The sequence below is a fragment of the Chaetodon trifascialis genome, chromosome 23 (assembly GCF_039877785.1).
Source record: "Chaetodon trifascialis isolate fChaTrf1 chromosome 23, fChaTrf1.hap1, whole genome shotgun sequence".
NCBI classification, from domain to species: domain Eukaryota; kingdom Metazoa; phylum Chordata; class Actinopteri; order Chaetodontiformes; family Chaetodontidae; genus Chaetodon; species Chaetodon trifascialis.
Window position 1 is genome coordinate 12,183,214 of NC_092078.1, and position 18,440 is coordinate 12,201,653.

The 18,440-nt window shown below is 41.9% G+C and overlaps 1 protein-coding gene across 1 annotated transcript; it reads left to right on the forward strand.

Moving 5' to 3' along the window:
* LOC139351097 (B-cell scaffold protein with ankyrin repeats-like) lies at positions 1 to 17,597 on the forward strand. Its single transcript, XM_070992777.1, has 16 exons — positions 1 to 27; positions 369 to 764; positions 2,425 to 2,567; positions 2,665 to 2,803; positions 2,908 to 3,050; positions 4,149 to 4,263; positions 5,079 to 5,275; positions 11,211 to 11,274; positions 11,511 to 11,735; positions 13,569 to 13,631; positions 14,767 to 14,951; positions 16,368 to 16,431; positions 16,638 to 16,667; positions 16,909 to 16,988; positions 17,113 to 17,147; positions 17,259 to 17,597. The coding sequence occupies exons 1-15, from the start codon at positions 15 to 17 to the stop codon at positions 17,143 to 17,145; spliced, it is 1,890 nt and encodes a 629-aa protein (XP_070848878.1). The 5' UTR covers positions 1 to 14; the 3' UTR covers positions 17,146 to 17,147; positions 17,259 to 17,597.
* Positions 17,598 to 18,440: the final 843 nt, after the last annotated feature.

Sequence of the window (18,440 nt, forward strand, 5' to 3'; positions counted from 1 at the left end):
ACAGAACTATAGCTATGAGCCAGACAGGTAAGCTGTGGCTTGGCATTATTTATTCATTAACTCATTATTACATAACTTTTCACGGGGCTAATGAAAATGATAAATAGCTTTAATATGTGAGTCTTGCTGATTTATGGCTTTTTTCAACGCTCAGGGCAACATTTAGGTTAATATTGGCAATATTGGTTTTGGTTGTTTTTGCATATGTCAATGTTATTTCAGTTGCAGAAACATTTCTTTGGCTATAAATGTATGTTATGCAGCCTAAATATATAGTTAAGGTTGAGGGATATGATGCTTTTTCAATAGAATACTAACCACTGAAGTCAGACAGATTCTTTTTAACAAAAAATGCCTTTTTCTTATAGCTGAGGAGCTGTTAATCATCTATGAGACAGAGGCTGAGCAATGGGCCACCTACCTGCATTCAGTCTTCAGCGGTCACATCTCAGAGGCTGGGATCTGCTGTTATGACATTGCCACAGCGTCCAGTCGGCGGGATGACTTCCTCAGGCTGGCCCAGTATACCTGCAAGCTCCTGATCCTTTCCAAGGGTATGCTGGAGGGTCTGTGCCAGATGCGGCGCTTCTTCCTGGCCCGTGTACTGAGTCCTGCGGCTCATGTGGTTGTGCTGCTGTGTGGGGTGGAGAGTCTGACCCCGCTGCTGGAGCTGGTGCCCCTGAACGGCGACGAGTGCCTGCAGATATCCAGCGAACAGGATGCTCATGAGTACCTGTCCACTGTGACTGATATTGTGAAAAAAGGTATGGCGTTGTTTTGTTTTTTTTGTTTTTTTATGGGACTTTTTTGGTGATCCAAAATCACTGACCACCTATTGATAACATTTTGTCTTGAGCTCCATATGAGGGAATTTTTGCTGTATATGACTAAGTATACCAGATGTTATGTATTATTAAAAGGAAGGTAAACGTGCAAGATAAATGCTGCTACACATGATTCCACCAGCTTCCACCCAACCTCAGTTTCCCCAAAGCCCTGATCTTTGATCCTGATCCTGAATCTGATATTTTGTGCTTATACTTAATATCTTTTAAATGTAAGAAGCTCAAAGACTGCAATCTTTTTCGAACACGTGTCAGAAATACCAACTGAAACTCAATATAATGATAGAATTAATTCACAATTGTAGACAAAGCAACATGTCTCTGTGCCTATTTAGCACCATTATCACATATCTTAATGCAGGTCAGTTGAACAGACTGACATTTAGTCACAGTGTGCATCCCGGTCTTGCAAACCCAGAGCACAATCACCCTCTTCAACATGCCCTTCCTTCAGGAAAAATTTCACATGGTCTTGCAGTTCCCCTGCCATAAATACAAGGAGGGAAGAATGCTCATTATTTGTGAGAGCGACTGAGCAGCCGCTTGGAAACCTGTTTACCGACTTTTTTCCTGAGAATTGTGTGCGTTGAAGATTGACATCCAATATTTTTTAGCACCAGCTGCCATCTTTGGTGAAACTGTGTGTATCTCTTGCATGTCCTCATCTGCCCCGCCAATTATTCTGTGCCTCCTTCCCTGTTTTTCCTAATTGCACCATTTGTATGAATTCATAAGCGGAGGAGGGGGCTTGTATTTAAACAGGTGTGTGTGTGCAGGAGGAACAAGTGATGCAAATAGCCAGTCTTTCCTCTTTGGCCACCGCTGACTACTCAGCGCGAGCCATGCAAATTCAAGTGCACTCTGCATCACTTCATTGCACTGATACAGTGAAGTGGCTCAAGCCAGGATCCCACGAACAGTTACATTTTAACCCATAAGTGCCTTCCCTGTTCATACAGGATGATGTTGTTTGTTTGTTAGCACACAGGCAACAGACATGTAGGTGCTTGACGAGTTTCAGTGTATTCCTCATATGCACTTCATGATTGGTTTCTCTAGTGAGTCACTACTAATGGAAATGAAGGATATTTTTTAGGCCTATTTTCTATTTGAATCACTTGTAATGTCAGAATAGTCCAGAGCTTAATGCAATTTAACCTTATTTGGTTTTAGATGAGACAAAGATTACTTCCAGCCATGCTAGCCCCTCTGTGAGGCTACTGATGTACAGTGGTGTGTTGAGCTAAAGGTGTGCTAACAGCAGTTTGATAGCTGTTAACTGTTTAGACATTGCAATCAAATCCAAATGAGAACATAGAGGTGTTGCTAAAGGAAAGGTGAAAGGATTACCAAATCAGTGGGACTCTCTGGACACCATGAATGTCTGCATAAACTTTCATGGCAATGCATCTTTTGGTAGCCGAGATATTTCAGTCTGGACAAGAGTGACAAACCAAGTGACGGACATAAAGCCACGTCTCTAGCATGACTAAAAATGCGCCTGCTGTTTCTGAAACCCATTGTGTAAACATCACTGGTGCATAATTCAGCACGCGCTTCTTTGTCCCATCTCTTGTAGGGGTGTCAGCCTCAGCAGCAAATGTCAACTCAGTGGCACGTAAAGTATCAGGAGCAGAGCAAAAGGCGGAACAAATGCAGTCAACTGGAGCTCACGGTGTCAGATCTAACGTCGTGGTCGTTCCTTCCAGAGTTCCATGCGGGGTGAGCCACTCATCTAGTCAGTAGTAAGTCATTTCTGTTTTTTTTCCATAAAGCGGCATTTATTACGCTGCAGTTCACTGTGCTGTCTGTTTGGAAGAGCTCTATGGAGCTGTTCATTCTTTTGAAAAACGAGGCGGCTGACAGCGATGCTGAGGTTGAGTTCACCGGTGAGACTCAGGCGCTGAGAATGAAGGCCATCCGCTGGAACGAGCGGATCCTGTGCATCAATGCACCAGGTGAACAAAAGACCAAGAAATAATAAACATGTGATTAAGAAAATACAATAACAACAGCAATATTCTTTGAGCCCAGCCAGTGTGCAGTACTTTTTCTGTTGCAGATTTTCCAGCAGGGAATGTAAGAGTGACTGTGTATAGCAATGGAGTGCCACTGAGCAAGGCACAGCTGCAGTACTACAGCAACATGGAGGAAATAACCTGCCTTCTGGCGAGGGCAGCAGACCCTGTAGAGTTCATGTGTCAGGTAAAGCCATTAAAGGGCTCTTTCCCTTTAAAGAACATCCACATTCGAGCTGGTGTGTTATGATTACATGAGAAATTCCACAGTTCCACTTTTTATACAATTCACTCTTAGCAGTGAAAATTGGGGGTATGGAGCCTAAAACTGTGGGTATTTACCAGGCAGGGAGGGTCTAATAAATAGAATGTATTGAGTTGCATGATGGGATATGTAGGCTTGAGTGTTTTTTGAGCTTTATCCATATCAGGGACTAAAAGTTAGAACATCTCGGCCTCAGCTGCCTTAATTCTGATCATTCTTTCTTTAATCTGTTATACCAAATGGACCCCTTTAAAAGGAGATAGTAGGGGTTTTAAATAGTTGGAACTGCAGTTGCAGACTGGCTGGCAACTCAGCCACACTTTTCAACAGCGACATTGTAATCAAAATGTAGATTAATATTTCCAAAGTTGAGTCATTCAGTCATTCATTTAGTAATGTAGGAAACACATTTGAATTCTGTGCTATTCTGTCTCTCTCTCTTCAATAAAAGTAACTCTCCTGATGCACTTTGAATGTGTTATGTTACTTAGTGACTCATCATTACATAACCCAGTTACAGAAATTAGTCAATCGCCGCCCCAAACCACTGCTTATAATCGATCCACTTCAAGCTATTAGAAAGAGGCGGAAAAACAGAAGATAAATTGAATCAGCTTATTTCTGCTGATGTTGATGCGCGTCACTGTTTACTGTCTCCTCTCTGGAAATGAAGGGATGGCAGGTTTCAGCCCTCTTCTGGCCATGACCACTTGATCTGATTAGGTCTCTTTTGCTGAAGAGGCAAAGTTGAGCAAAGCCAAAAGAAGGATTTGCCAAGATGGTTTCAAACTAAAGGTCTGAACAGGTCATGACTGGAGTCTTATTCAGCCTGGCATCTGTGCTGTGCGTCTGTAGGCTGTATTTCACCACATGCTCAAAACACTGTGATTTTAGGCTCTGCTTTTGTGTTTTCACCAAAATCAAATTTCAGTGAATGTTTTTTTCTTTGCAGCCTCGCCTTAAAAAAAAATATTACAAAATGCGGCCTGCTTGTGATTCGTCTGTCTCTCTGTATTTCAGGCTCTCCAGGAGTCCTCTGTGGAGAAGCTGGATCAGAAGCTGTCCTCTATGCTGTTGGAGGGGATGCCCACCGGAGGCTTTCAGGGACTGCAGTGTGAAAACACACCTGAAAGAGGTGCAGCACTGTACAACTGCTTACTCATAACTCTGCACTGAAAACCATCTGCTGAGTAATCATACCCAACCTGGTACAACTTTCTTTAAATAGTAGTTGAACTCTCGGGGATAAGCATCGCAAACATTTACACATTTGCTGACTGTTTGTACTGTAAAGTATTTAATTGCAGTATGGAGGTATACCCAAAAACACAGGCCTGAATTGTGTGGAAAACACTTCAGTTACTGCAGATTTACCAGTAAACAGCATGCCATTGCTGTAACAGGTGATGATTAATTGAAATGATTCATTATTTCAAGACAAGACATCACCAGCATTTATGCAACTGTATTAGCACAACAATCTGTCCCTTAATTTCACCCGTTTCTCTCTCAGCATGCCTTTATGCAACAGTGTGGATTGAACATACTTCTCACAGTTGGAATGCATTCCTGTTGCATGATGCACATTATCCACCATGTCAGGAAGCCCTCCATTATTCTTTGGCTCATTATGTGGCAGATTGATGGCTTCATCAGCTACTGAGATTGATCCTTAACTCTGCTAAAAAGGGCACAGGGAAATGTTCCCATGACAAACTAGTCAATAAAGGCCTCCAAGCCTCTCCTGATTGTGTTAGATTGCTCACATTGCATCGGGTCAATTTCAAGTTATCACCTGTAAAGGAAGTAATATAAATGGTGTAATCTGTACTGTCAAGGATAATTATTTGTACAAATATACAGGTGCTCATTTTCAGGCCTAACAGGACTTTGTTGGTCAGGTCAATTTCTTCTCCCACCTTATCACCTATTGGCAATTATCCTCATCAGAGCTCCACCATGCAGATGTACCATCCCTCCTCCACTTTGCTGCCCAGTATGGATTCAAGAGTGTCTCCAGCCTGCTCCTGCAGTGTCCAGGTGCTGAGCGAGCACTGCGCACCGCCAATCGCCATGGACAGACTCCCACTGAGATCGCCAAGAGTCACGGCCATACAGAGCTTCACGTCTTATTGAAGGAAACACTGGTAACTAACTCCTCATTAACTCTGTGCACTCTCACCCTATCTACAGTGTTGATCATTTCCACCTTGCTCCAGTTGTAATTCTTCCTCGCTAGAAAATATTGTTTTAGCTTTATTGATCCTCCACGCAATGAAGACATTTCTCAACATGCCAATATCTGATGACAGCTTCTCACGTTCAGTGATTTGTGAGCTAATTAAAACCACCCAGTGACATTATTTGTCTATCCAGAGGTGGCTGGATGTGATGTCACCTAAATGGATCTCCATAGTTTTCAGTTACCTACTCACAGCTGAGGAAAACACCACAGTTCACCTTCGCTCTTGAGATCTCAGGGCCAGGGAATGCAGTGCAGCACTCAGGAATGCTCTTACTACCACCAACCCAGCATAAAGGCTTTGAGTGAGTGGTGCTTTATCAATAATGAACAGAATGGAGGGGATAGGAGGGTGGAGTGCAGGGAGACTGACCTGTATATCAGGGGCGACCTCACTCCCTACTAGCTGGTGTCTTTTCATCCAGCTCATGGCAGTGGATTGATGTAACCCCCCTCCTCTCGTCCTGAATATTATGTTTGGTCTACAAGACTCCTGATGGAAACACCCCCACAGAGACTAGAAAGGCTGTGTTTGTTCATGCATGCATAGTGGCTCACAGCGCAGGTCGTCTGCATACATTCAGACAATTAACGCAGCCACTAATATGGAGATTTTCTTGCCTAATGGCTGCCATTTCCCCATGTTAATATGAAAAGCCTCTTCATGCTCAACTTCCCATTTCACTGTGTAGATATAGTAACACAAGGGCAGCACGTTTGCTGCAGTCCACATTTAATAGATCTCTCACATGCATGCACATCCCTTTATTTGATAAACCTGAAGGACATTAGCATCGTAATGTTTTTTCCAATGCTAATTTCATTAGCTGGTGAGGACATTATCATTATCAAAAAGACATGGTGCATCCAGTGATATAGCCAAGATGGCAGGCTGACAGCACCAAATCGTTTCCAATGTGTTCTGCAAACGCTTAAGCAAATGTTAAAGCCATTGAAATTGCAAAACACAATTTGGTTCATGCAAATTCCCCCCAAAAAACTGTTTTTCTCAATTATTGATAATGCTATTGATAATAAGATGAGCAGACTGTCATATCTCTACAATGAATATGGCGCTGGCACCAACAGCTGGTTAGTTTAGATTAGCATAAAGAGTGGGAACCGGGAAACAGCTAGCCTGTGTCTGTGCAGCAGCTTCCTGTTTCGATGTTGATGTGAGGTCACCAGGCAACCAGTGGAGACTCAAGGAAGTCACTGTTCCCAGCCAGGAAATAGTCTGGCACCTATTAAACAACTGATTTTTTGTTTTTACTCTTCGCTTTCTATATGGATTAAATAAACCAGATATAACATGTTAATCAGTGAGCTAAGAGGTGCTGCCAGGCAGGTTTGTTATCTTTGGACAGTGCCGGGTAAGCTGTTTCCTGCTGCATCCAGTCTTTCTGTTAAACTTAGATAATCAGCTGCAGGTGGTAGTTTCATATTCACTGTACAGACCTGAAAGTGGCATCAGTCCTCTTATCTAAGTCTTGGAAAGAAAGCAAAAAAAAAAAAAAGCACAGAAAAAGTAGCAATACCACAGTGTAAAAACAAAATGTAAAAAAAAAAAGTAAAAAGTCCTCTATCAAAATTTTACTTCAGTAAAAGTAGCCTATAGAAGTACTGCATGCAGCAAAACATGGTTAGGTACTATATTATTATGTATGCATTATGTTACTGGATTATTATTTCTGATGCATTAACAGAAAAGCAACATTTCTAATGTGAAACTAATTTTAACTACTTTATATACTGTCGAATAGTCGCTTCTCTAGCAATACATCATATTTATATGCTAATCATATGTTTGTATATACAATCTTGTTCTACAAAGTAAAAAGTAACTACACCTCGTATGTCATAAAAAGTTAAAAGTGCCACAAGTATCATGTAAATGAAATTTTCATGTACAGGTACCTTGAAATAAAGAGTAAATGCGCTTTGTTGCTTTGAAACCACTGGACAGTGATTCTGAAAAGACATGTTGCTATTGACTTTTTTTCAATGTACTTTTTCTGTGTGGTGAGCACAAACAAACCTCCATTCATCTCCACTGTGCTGGGGTGGAGGCAGAAATCTCAGAGACGAATGAGTCAAAACCTTGACATTTAAAGCTTATATTGGCTGTTTCAATACCTTATGTGTTACATCAGTTTGCAACAGGCAGCATGCTCATTCATGTAGAAATCTCCCATTTTCCTTCTAATACTGACAACTTTTTACCTTCTTTGATGGCTCTGATGGTTCAACCTATAGAGAATTCGCCCTCCAGGGAAATTTAGACACTCCAACAGCTGTTGCAAATTTGTTTATCCCCCTAGCAACACTGCTAATTGAGAGTGACTGCAGATGGAGCAAGATTTGATCAGATAGCTCTTGCGAGTGCTCGCTGCGAGCCTGTAGTGAGTCAGCTGAGCCAACAGGGGAGCAGTAGAGCCAAACAGAGGTCTCCCCGCAGGGACCTCAACAAGCCTGTAGATGTAACATAACAAACACACTCGTCACTGCATTTCTTGGAGGGTTAATTAAAATTGATCTTGACAGCTAAAACAACACATATCTTGCCTGTGTGGTGCATTTTGAGAAAGTCAGCATTGTGGGGTGGGTTTTTGTTCTTGCTCCTTCTTCTGCACGGCAGTTTCATTAACTCCTCTGCAGCGATTCCCCCACCTCCAATTAATCAACCCATGATGCATCAGTGATGTGGGTGTCAGGGCAGCAGCGCTCTGTCAATAAACCCTAGATGGATCTGTCCCCTGCTTCATACACAGGCTGAATCACTCACAGGGCCTGCGTCAGATCCACTAGCCTGCCCTGGCACCACACTTCTTTGTTAATTAGCTGTGAACTGCTCCAGAGGGGAAAGCTGAATTATTCAGGGAGAGCATAACTAGAATACAAATATAGAAAAAGCTCTACAATTACCTATGATGTTTATGTCCTCAGACTGCAATATTGTGCCTGCTCATGGTAATGACTAACACAAACACGCGTTGTCCTTACTTAATATTTTAATAGTGGGTCACAAATTTGGCTGAGTGTCACTTGGCATTTAGATGGACTCTGTGCTCCGACCAAGATTTCACTGCGTGCTTTCAGAAGTAGAGCAGAGCTCGATAAATACAAATCAGCTTGGTCCTCCGACGACTACAAAGACATATTTATGTGCTGTGTTTGTGTACAATACACTCGTATCCAAATGCAGGGGAAACAAATGAGGTGACATCCTACACTCGATTCCAGGGATTTGTTGATTCCACTGACCTTATTTTGCATGTTGTGTGTGTTTGGTCAGTAACTGCGCAATCATTATCCACAAACTCCTGAGATTTGCTTAGCATTTGAATGATAACAGTCACCCTCATTCTCAAAATACTGTTTTCATCCTTCAGGTTATATTGGATGTAACATGTGTATAGCAGGTCTGGAACTTTTTACATCTAACCAACCACCTTGAGTCAGTTTTTAGCGATGTTAGCATCCCCTGAGGGATAGCAATGTCACACCAACACTTTAGTCCAGACTGGATTTGCCATTAAAAGATATTCATGGGCCCCAGAAGATGAAGCCCACTGACTGCAGTAATCCCCTAACTTCTTATCTAGTGCCACCAGCAGGGCAAAGCCTTTGCTTATGCAGTAAAATACGTCATCAACACCAGATGGATTGTCATACTATTGTTTTTATCCAGACATTCATGGTTCTCAGATGATTAATCCTCCACACTTTTCCTCTAGTGCCACCATAAGGTTGACGTTCGTGGATCAGCTGCGCTTTGTGTTCAGTGCTAATTAGGAAATGCTGGCCTGTTAGTCAGCAGCATCATAAAACATTATACCTGCTAAATATTAGCATGCTGTCGTTAGCATTCAGCTCAAAGCACCGCAGTTTTTAAGCGTAGCCCCACAGTGATGCTAGCATGGCGGTCGATTCTTAGTCTTGATATAATAGCTAACTATAATATATGTTTGGCTTTGTGTCAAAAGAAAACCATGAAGATAAGACTTTGCAGAATATATATAGTTTTACAGAAGTGTGAAGTGTTTCTTTGGCTGCTGAGCTGACCACTTATTTTCTCATGCCAAAAAGTAAATTGGACAGATTTTGCGTGCACGGCACTTAAGTGATGGGTTCAGCGTTACACTCTGCAATCTGCCATGCATCAAGCGCTCTTATCCTGAAACCGCTATGTCAAAAAACAGCCAGCATGCTGGCGCTAAGAGCCGAGACTTGCCAGCCTGTGAACTGACCATTTCAGCTGCTGAAAACAGATTTACGCTCCTTATCCTAAAGTGGGTTTACTTGAGATTTATTCTCCCTCTAACAAAATCATGCCTGCTGTTTTGTCTGAAGCACTGCTGCTTGGATTGCGGCAGAGAAACTGAATTTGTCTGGAATGCCCGGAGCTCCTGCAGTTTCAGACATCTGTAAAATAATTTAGCGTTTGTGGTTAGTAAATAAATACCCCCTCCCCTGTCCAGAAATTACCTCTGAAAATACCACTCAGTGCTTAAGCACAGCATCCAACTATTATAACTCAATGTTCAAGCTGCGGTGGTAATTAACCCGTCCTTTCTACCTGTTGGGCCTGTTATGGACCTCCACTGTTAAGTCATGCATTCATGGCAGCCAATAAGTAATTTGCAGTACTAGGAACAGTGTAATACTGTAATTGAGTCATGAGTGGCTTTGTTGCTTGGAAACCGCACAGAGAGCGTGGCAGGTGATATGGAGGATATCTTGATCAAAGTGAGCTGTATCTCATATATTCCATATTACAGTATGTTTTTATTGTGGGATTTTCTGAATATATCCTTTTAAACTGGCAAAGGATTCAAATTGAATCTGAGAGCATCATCATAAGCAAAGCCTACAACACAGCTCAGCAGCTGTTTTCATAAAAAGCAAAAAAAAAACAAAAAACCAGTTTATTTGATTTAAAATAAATACAGTGGTTAGTGCAAATCCCTTTTCTTTCTGGGTTCTCTGTCAAAATAAATACTCAGAGAGAGCAGCTTTTCACTGAGTTATTTCAAACTGAATGCAACCCTTCAGTTCCTCACATCTCCATCAGAAGTTGAAATGTGGCAGTAAATTAATATCCGTATCTCAGTCTAATAGTAGATGCAGTCTAAATATCAACCCAAGGGTCTTGAATTGCTCACTAAATGATATGTTTGGACTGAAAGGGGAAGATTGTCTGATTTCATAATTACCCTGATCATACCCCTGTCTGTCCCTCAGCATGCTATTAGCAAATAGGCCCGACTCTGCAGCAGCGTTGCTGTCAGAGGGAAAACTGCTTTCTGTTAGCCAGCAGGGAGTGTTTCAGCACACCTCTCTAGTTCCCGTCGCAGCCCTGAAATTGCCTTTTCCGCAAATGAAGTCCTAACAGATGCAGCGAGAAACCTCATTTAATAATCTGGACATTTGTCACATCTGGCATGAAAACACTGAATATTTAAGCATGGAGGCAGATATCAGCCTATATAGTGTGAGAGAGCTTAGAAAGTGGATAAACATCTTAGCTTTTATGTTTCATCATTGCGCCTTGGAAGGAGGATACAGGTGAGAAAATGAGCTGACAGGAAGGACGTAGTGAGGAAGCCAAGGAGAGAGTCACATTCTTAACAAAATCACAAGCCAGCATTGTGTTGGGTTTTTGTCAAACATGTATGAGTACTGAGACAAAAAAAATCCATTCTTACATAGCAAACGACAGCCCTCAGCATAACAGATTAGACATTTATTTCCCTGAGTTCTAAATTGCTTCTGTTGAGCTGTTTCTTTGTGATTTGGATGAGCCATAAAATGCATCTCTTCATGCTCTGTTGTTGCAGAAAGTGTTCAACTCCAGCGAGGACAATGGTGATGCCAGCGTGTACGAAATGATGTGCACCGCAGGTGAGTGTAGGACTGATGAGAAGTGGAAGGAGGACAAAGGAAAGCCGGTAATGGAATTGTTTTTTTTTTCCAGTGCATCATTATGCCGGGTTGCTGTTCATTTCCGACCACTGAATATTTTCCCCTCGCTGATGGGCGCACTATGTAGCATTGCTTCCGATTAGCTATGAAATGACAGCATGCAGAACTTCATCATGACACTCAGGCAATAGTGCAGTAAACACTTTGTGCATTAGGCACTCCCTCCACCACAGATGCACACAAAGAGCAAGAAGGAGAGGATGGAGAGGAGGAGGAGGAGGAGGAGGAGGACATCTATGCACCACTGGGAGTGAATGACGAGTATGACACTATCCTGAACTCAACTAAAGCAGTGGCTATAGCCAATCGCCCACCAGCACCCACACCTCGGCCTGAGAGCACCCAGGTGAAGGAGGACAGAACCCCTTATATCGCCAAAGGTAACTCACAATAACCAGTTACTCTTTTGTTGCAACCTTTGCCCCCTTTTCTCTTCCACAAATCTCAGCTGCGATGGAGCTCTTTGGAGTAGAAACAACACTGAGTTATACACAATATGTGAAGGGGAGTTTGGGAGTTAATGTGGGAGGGAGGAAGTGCCTGGAATGTGCATTGCCTTTGTCAGTGGAGTGCTGCTGAATAGAGCGGAGAGGCTTTTTTATTTTGCGATGCAGTTTGTTTTGATCCCATAAACCACAAGAACATGGTTGCTCCCCGCTGCAAAACAAACAAAAACCAAGAAAGAGAAAGACCCATTTGCCTGCATCAAGAGCCCACAGTCCCTAACTGTTCAATTTCAGCAACGTGAATATTTCATGAAGATGAAACATCCAAAAGTGACTGGTATTATTAAGGCTTATAAATCATTAAAACAGCTGCGACTTCTCTGTTTCATTGTGCAAGTGCAAACATGCACACATGGATCCTCAATTAATTGTTTCTCTCACAGCTAATGTTACACTGGGCCCCCACTAACTACCACTTGTGCATTCAAAACACACAAAAATGATAATAACTGTGCACCCTCTCCCCATTATACAGCTTTTTATTGAGCTTGCTTACATCCAGTAAACCAACTCTCTGCCCAGTGGGACTTACATAGCAAAAAAGAAATTGAGTGCACCACTGAACTCCCTGCATCCCAACCATCCCCTCACTAACAGAGAGGGAACTACTGGGCTGCCATCTGCAACCAATCTTGGCCAGACCGAGGCCAAGTCATCCAGAATAAGTCATTACACATGTTTTCCATCGTCCTTGTCCCCAGAGCGCACGAGAGAAAGGAGAGGGATTTTGAGGTTTCCATCCATTGAGACAGCGGAGCTTCAAACCACACAAGGATCACATTTTGCTCCTCACTCCCACTGCCGCAGTGAAAGATGTAAGAGGAGAGATGAGGCTTGGTGGAGGATTAGGCTAGGAGCTTGGAGACCAGTGCACAAGTGGAAATAATGAGGAGTTTTCTTTTGTTAGCGACAATGTCTCTAGCTCAATGAGACTGAAATGCTATGAAATGTGATTGAAATTCAATCCTACAGAGAGGAATTACTGGTTGTGTGAAAAACATGGAGAGCAATGTGTGCGCACTCCAAAGCGAGGCAAAGTAATAGCCAGTCATGTGACAGATCCTCCTCGGCACTCCACTCGCAGTTTCATCTTGAATGAAGCCATAAAGCCGGTGTTATGAGCAAGGCAGAAGAAGAGAGGCTGTGTTTGAACATGAAGTGGAAAAGAGAGATGCTGTCATGGAGGAAGGAGTCAGCGGTGGGATTATCTTGCAGGGTGTGGAGGGTGAATTCTAATCCAGCGTTGGTCACACAGCCGCAGCCCCACCGCCTCTGACAGCTAAACAGTGTAGCCTTTCATTCTGAGTGCTCACGACCAAACCAAAAGCACCATTCAGGGGCGTCTAAGTCAACCCAGGACTGAATGCGTGGGTCTTTTTTTGAGGGAGAGACCCAGATTTAAGATCTAAGATGACAAAGCAGAATAGATGTTATTTCACAGATATTTAGATTCAGTTATATTAGTATTTCTCTGAAGGTTCTTTTCCCTGCTGGCTATTCACGTTTAGTGGCTTGGTGTTTATAAGTTAAGGATACAGTGCCATCTTGTGGAACCATGGCTTAAATGCAGGAGTACAAACATTTTTAGCAATCAGCTCTTACACTGTTTTCAGTGAGGGCAAAAAAAGCAAGAAATTATATGTAATTTTGGTTATTAAATAAGTGTTAGAATATATAATGCTATCGTAAGCTGCTTTGTGTTTACAGTCTTCCAGAAGAAGAAGACGCCGCAGGGCGATGCTGATCTGTACTCACTTCCCACTAAACAAGGTGAGTGTCACACTGGAAAAAGGTTTAGCAATTCATGTCACATTTGAAAGAACTCACAAGAGACAGATCAGAGAGTGGATAAAGCTTCAAAAACACCCAACAGCATCTTTTTGCCAGGATTCCTCCTCCGTGTCTCTCAAACTCAAAGTCTATATATGACAGGAAAGAGAACAGGTTATGACATGCAGCCAAGGTCCCAGTGGGAATCAAACTGGGGACACTGATACGATGGTATGCATCTTAACCACCTATTTTGTCAGACTTGAGAGTTTCCATCTGCACATTAATGGCCAAAGGCTTTCATCATCACTGTCTGCTCTAGTTGGAGCTTGGCTTTATTGTTCATACGCTGCAATTTTGGAGCATTTATCAATAATAACAAAATGTGAGGGGGAGTGGCAATTGCCATTTATTTCTGCTTGCACTGTCTCCAAAAGTGGACCTGTATTTCCCCTTTCTGGACAGAATGATTAGAATCACTTTAATATCTGCAGTGTAATTTCGTTTTTACTCCTAACAGCAGGACTTTTTACTGTGCCAGTGATTTTTCGCTGACTTCTCTCTTATGATTGCCTTTTGAAATTACCTGCTGGCTGATGTCACTTAACGTCGACACTCTTGGATCATTTGGGTTTTGTTACATGACTTAAAATGGCAGCGTTCACAGCAGGGAAATAAGTCATGGCAGCAGTGATGGGCACACCAACAAGCATTAAAATGTGTGCAGGTAGCACATTTAAACACATTTGTGCGCCAAGAAGATGAGACAAAAATTAAAGTGTGAAAGAGACGAGGAGCTGCTACACCGAACACCTACAGAGATAGAGGGCCGTTTTTCTGCTCAGCTGTACTGGTTGGTGACATTGAGTGACAGATCCAAAGATCATCACAGTCACCCAGAAAATTATTTACCACCATCACCTCACGACTCACTGACATTACAGATGTGCTGGGCAAAATCACATTACCAACCAATCCCCTCTATTAATCCCATCTGGAGTGGGTTTCAAAGCAGGAACGAACAGTTTAATTTATATCATATATGAAACCCAGCTTGTCCTGTGGTGATTATTGTGGCGTTTTCCTCTTTTCTGACCAAAGCAGTATGTTTTTATCGAGTTGTTGTACATTGCAGCACGTGGGCGCGGAGACAGAACCACCTCCACCAATGACACCTTTGAGGCAAACCAGATACACGGGCTTCAGCAGCTCATTGAGCTCCAGCAGAGGGTGAAGGCAGGTTCGCTCACTGTGGACGGGGCCCTGGAGCGCTTTAGAGACTGGCAGCGGGTTCAGAAGGGCGTGGATGCCGTCCAGCAGGTAGGACTATCGCACACTGTGATCACACTGCTGGAATAAAGCAGCACGCAGGACCAAACGCTAATAAAACTACGGCCATCTGTTGCTCTTGCCATGCCAACCTGCAAAGCAATGTACTCACAACAGAGCAGGAAGGCACAAGAAAGCGCCTACCTTAGAGTAAAAAAAAAAAAAAAAATTCATTATGAAAGCATTAGTTTAGCCTCAAATTTTTTGGAAGGCCCCACCGGGAGAGAATTGCACAGTACAAGAAGGGAAAATGAGATTTTGCAGGGGTGGAACATTTTCAGGCTTCTGTTTAACGGCCAAAAAAAATTGGTGATTGTCAACTTCAACAACAGTGTCTTTGTCAGCCAACGACTCAGGTGTTGATTTCACTACCTTTAATGGCTGACAGATGTTCAGGTCCACACATACAGGGACATTTGTTGAAAGTTTTCCGCCTTTGGTCTCAAAAAAAATCCTGTTCACACAAGCGCCATTTAAAAAAATAAATAAATAAATAAAAAATCTCCCTCTGCAATTTTTTTTAAAAAAAGAAAGTCTCAGGAGTTATTAAGATATTAACATTTGCATTAACATATGTGTTTCTGAACATATTAACGTGAAGCCAATTTGTAAAGTGGGCCAATATCTGACCCAGGTGGGTAATTATGGGAATGAGGCACAGGTGTGCAGGCAGGGGATTGGGCAATGGTGTTAGGAGGAGCTGAGGACACCTGCTGGTGGGAGAGCGAATGACAGGAAAAGAAAAAGCTTCCACGTGTGCTGATAGACCTCTTTCATGGATCACATTCAGAAACATCAGAGTAGGACAAACACAGCTGTAAATAATCAAATTGATGATGGCTTCAGTCTTTTTAGCTGCACCATTGTTAAATTTCATGAGTAACACCAGTGCAAAGTCAAAATTTTGTTGATATGTACTCATGTAAGAGGAGTCTTTTACAGTAAATGTATGTTTTTCTAAAATAGAAATTCTTGCATTATAGTCACAAAAACCACAACTATAAAGTGAGACCAGTGGCATAAGAGGTACCAATGATTGTAATGCAAAAATACCCCAGTAGAAGTAAATGTCTATGCTATTTAAAATCCCACATAAGTAAAAGTCTCACAGTATATTTAACAGATCAAAGGTGAGTAAGTGCTCGTTATGCAGAAAAATGACCCCTGTATTTGCATATTATTAAAAATGATACACTCAAAACTGCAAGTAAATAATTACTTCAGTCTCTCATACTACTGTGGTACTGCAGTTTTCCAGTGCTCTATGAAAGTGCCACAAGATTTATGACCGAACCGCAAAACTTCCAACATAACACAGATAATTTATGGAAATCTCATGAACTGTAAATAAAGGGATGTTTTGTGTATGCCGGTCCAATATTAAAGCCCTGATCTTTGTCTCTGCAGGACAAGTTGAGTCAAATGAGAGCCAGCATCATCAACACTAGAGAGGATGATGACAGTGTCTACGGTAAATAATCCTCCATCCTGGATGTGTGGGTTAAACTCTGCTGTCAGCACAGAGAGGCTCCACAGAGCTCAGCCATCCTGCAGCTTTACAATAAGATAAATAACGTGCAGTGCAGGGAAAGTTACACTGGAACAAGTAGCCGTCTTGTAAATGACTGTATTAAACTGTATACTGTAAATGGCTTAGAAACTTCTCTCCCCCCGCAGATAAAATCAACATCGTTCATCACACGCCAAGTGAGTCTTTAAAAACTTATCTCAGTGTGCACAGAGAAAACCTGTGTTTGCATGCCTTTGTAGTTTCTCCAGTCCCGACTGCAGCAGTGGGGAATTAATCCTTCGGGAAGTGCTATTTAATCAAATCCCCAGTGCCATGTTTTGATGTAGTGAGTTTCACTTGCACTAAATGGGAGCCTTTTATTTTCCTTTACTGAACAATTCTCTGTTCAGCTGTGCATATTGGATAATTTCCCACCAGGTCTCACAGTGAATGAAAGTCGGAGAGGAAGCAAGGCGGTGGAGTCTGATTTTTACAGCAAGCCACTTAAAGGACAGCATGTAAGTTTACTTTGCTTACCAAAGGAAAGCATGGCAGATGTTAGCATAAGTGTTTTAATATTAAGTTTGCATGATGTTGTATTTATTGGATAAGTGACAAATGTCCCTGTGAATTGTCTTGCAGTCAAATTTCTTTTCGAAAGCTGACAAACGATGAAGGTAAGACCGAAAGCAATTACTGAATATGAATCCAGGTTTCTGCTATTAATGAAGCTTAATTTTTAGATTTGTCAAACTCATCAATTGTGTCACATTTTTCCATATTTACAGGCTCCATCACTCAACAAAGGCTATGTTCTTCCACCACTGATATCAGGTTTAATCTGTTTAAAATCATATTGTTAATTGTGTTATTAAGAGCATTTCTTATTTCAAAGTAACAAGAAATGAAATCACAAATGTTTGATTAATTATTGCCTCTTAAGATATTATGGAAGTAAATTCTGTTCAATAACAAAAACACCACATATAAGATAATGTGTAACGTTGCTTTTGAAAGCGAATGATCGCTTTCAATATCTTTTTAATGTTAATTTAATAATGTCTCATGAAAATTACTACCTTGTTAATTCTGAAAACACTCAAATAAAGCCTGTTTCTTATGTATTGAATTCAGTGTGGCTATATTGGCACTAATTTAGCCTCTAAAACGGTTATAAATTCTGTTCATCAGCCGTTCACGCAGCAAAAATTGGAGCAAATCAGCATCTGAAAAGGTTAAAATGGTAAGTGAGGAATAGATTTTCATGGGCCTGTGTTCCAACAAAACCCCCTTCACATGTCTGCCTCTAGAGGGCGGTGCATCTCTAAATATATCCATCACACTCACTGTGTGAAGCAACCAGAGACATCTGGTGAGCCCAGAAGCACCTGCTGACCTCCTGATGGCTGGGGGGCAAGCTATGTATCCATACATGTTTATGAATGTAAATGGAAAGTAAATATACTCAGCAGCAGGCGAGAACATCAATGAGTGCTTCTCACTGTGCCCGGTTGCAAACAGGAAATATGTTTGATGTGGGTTTGCATCAGCCGGGACGGGTCAAAATAAATGTCCAAATGGTTGAAATGAAATGAAGGCTGTTCCAACTATTACAACTGAGCTCACTGGGATGAATAGAAATGTCCACAGAGGGGTGCTGTAACAGCGAGTGAGAGTAAAAATTAGAGGTCAAAGGCTTCATTTTCCTGGGAAAAATCGCTTTGTTCAAACTGCAGGCATGTGTGTGTGAAAAACAGCCTTCTAATAATTCAATAAATAAAGCTTAAAGAGGCCCTTTCAAAGTAATAATACTGTATATACTTGTCAAAAATCAGAATTTGCTGCGATTTACAAAACTATTCAGGAATTGGCACAGATGCACACACTCTTTCTCACACACACACACACACACACACACACACACACACACACACACACACACACACACACACACACACACACACACACAC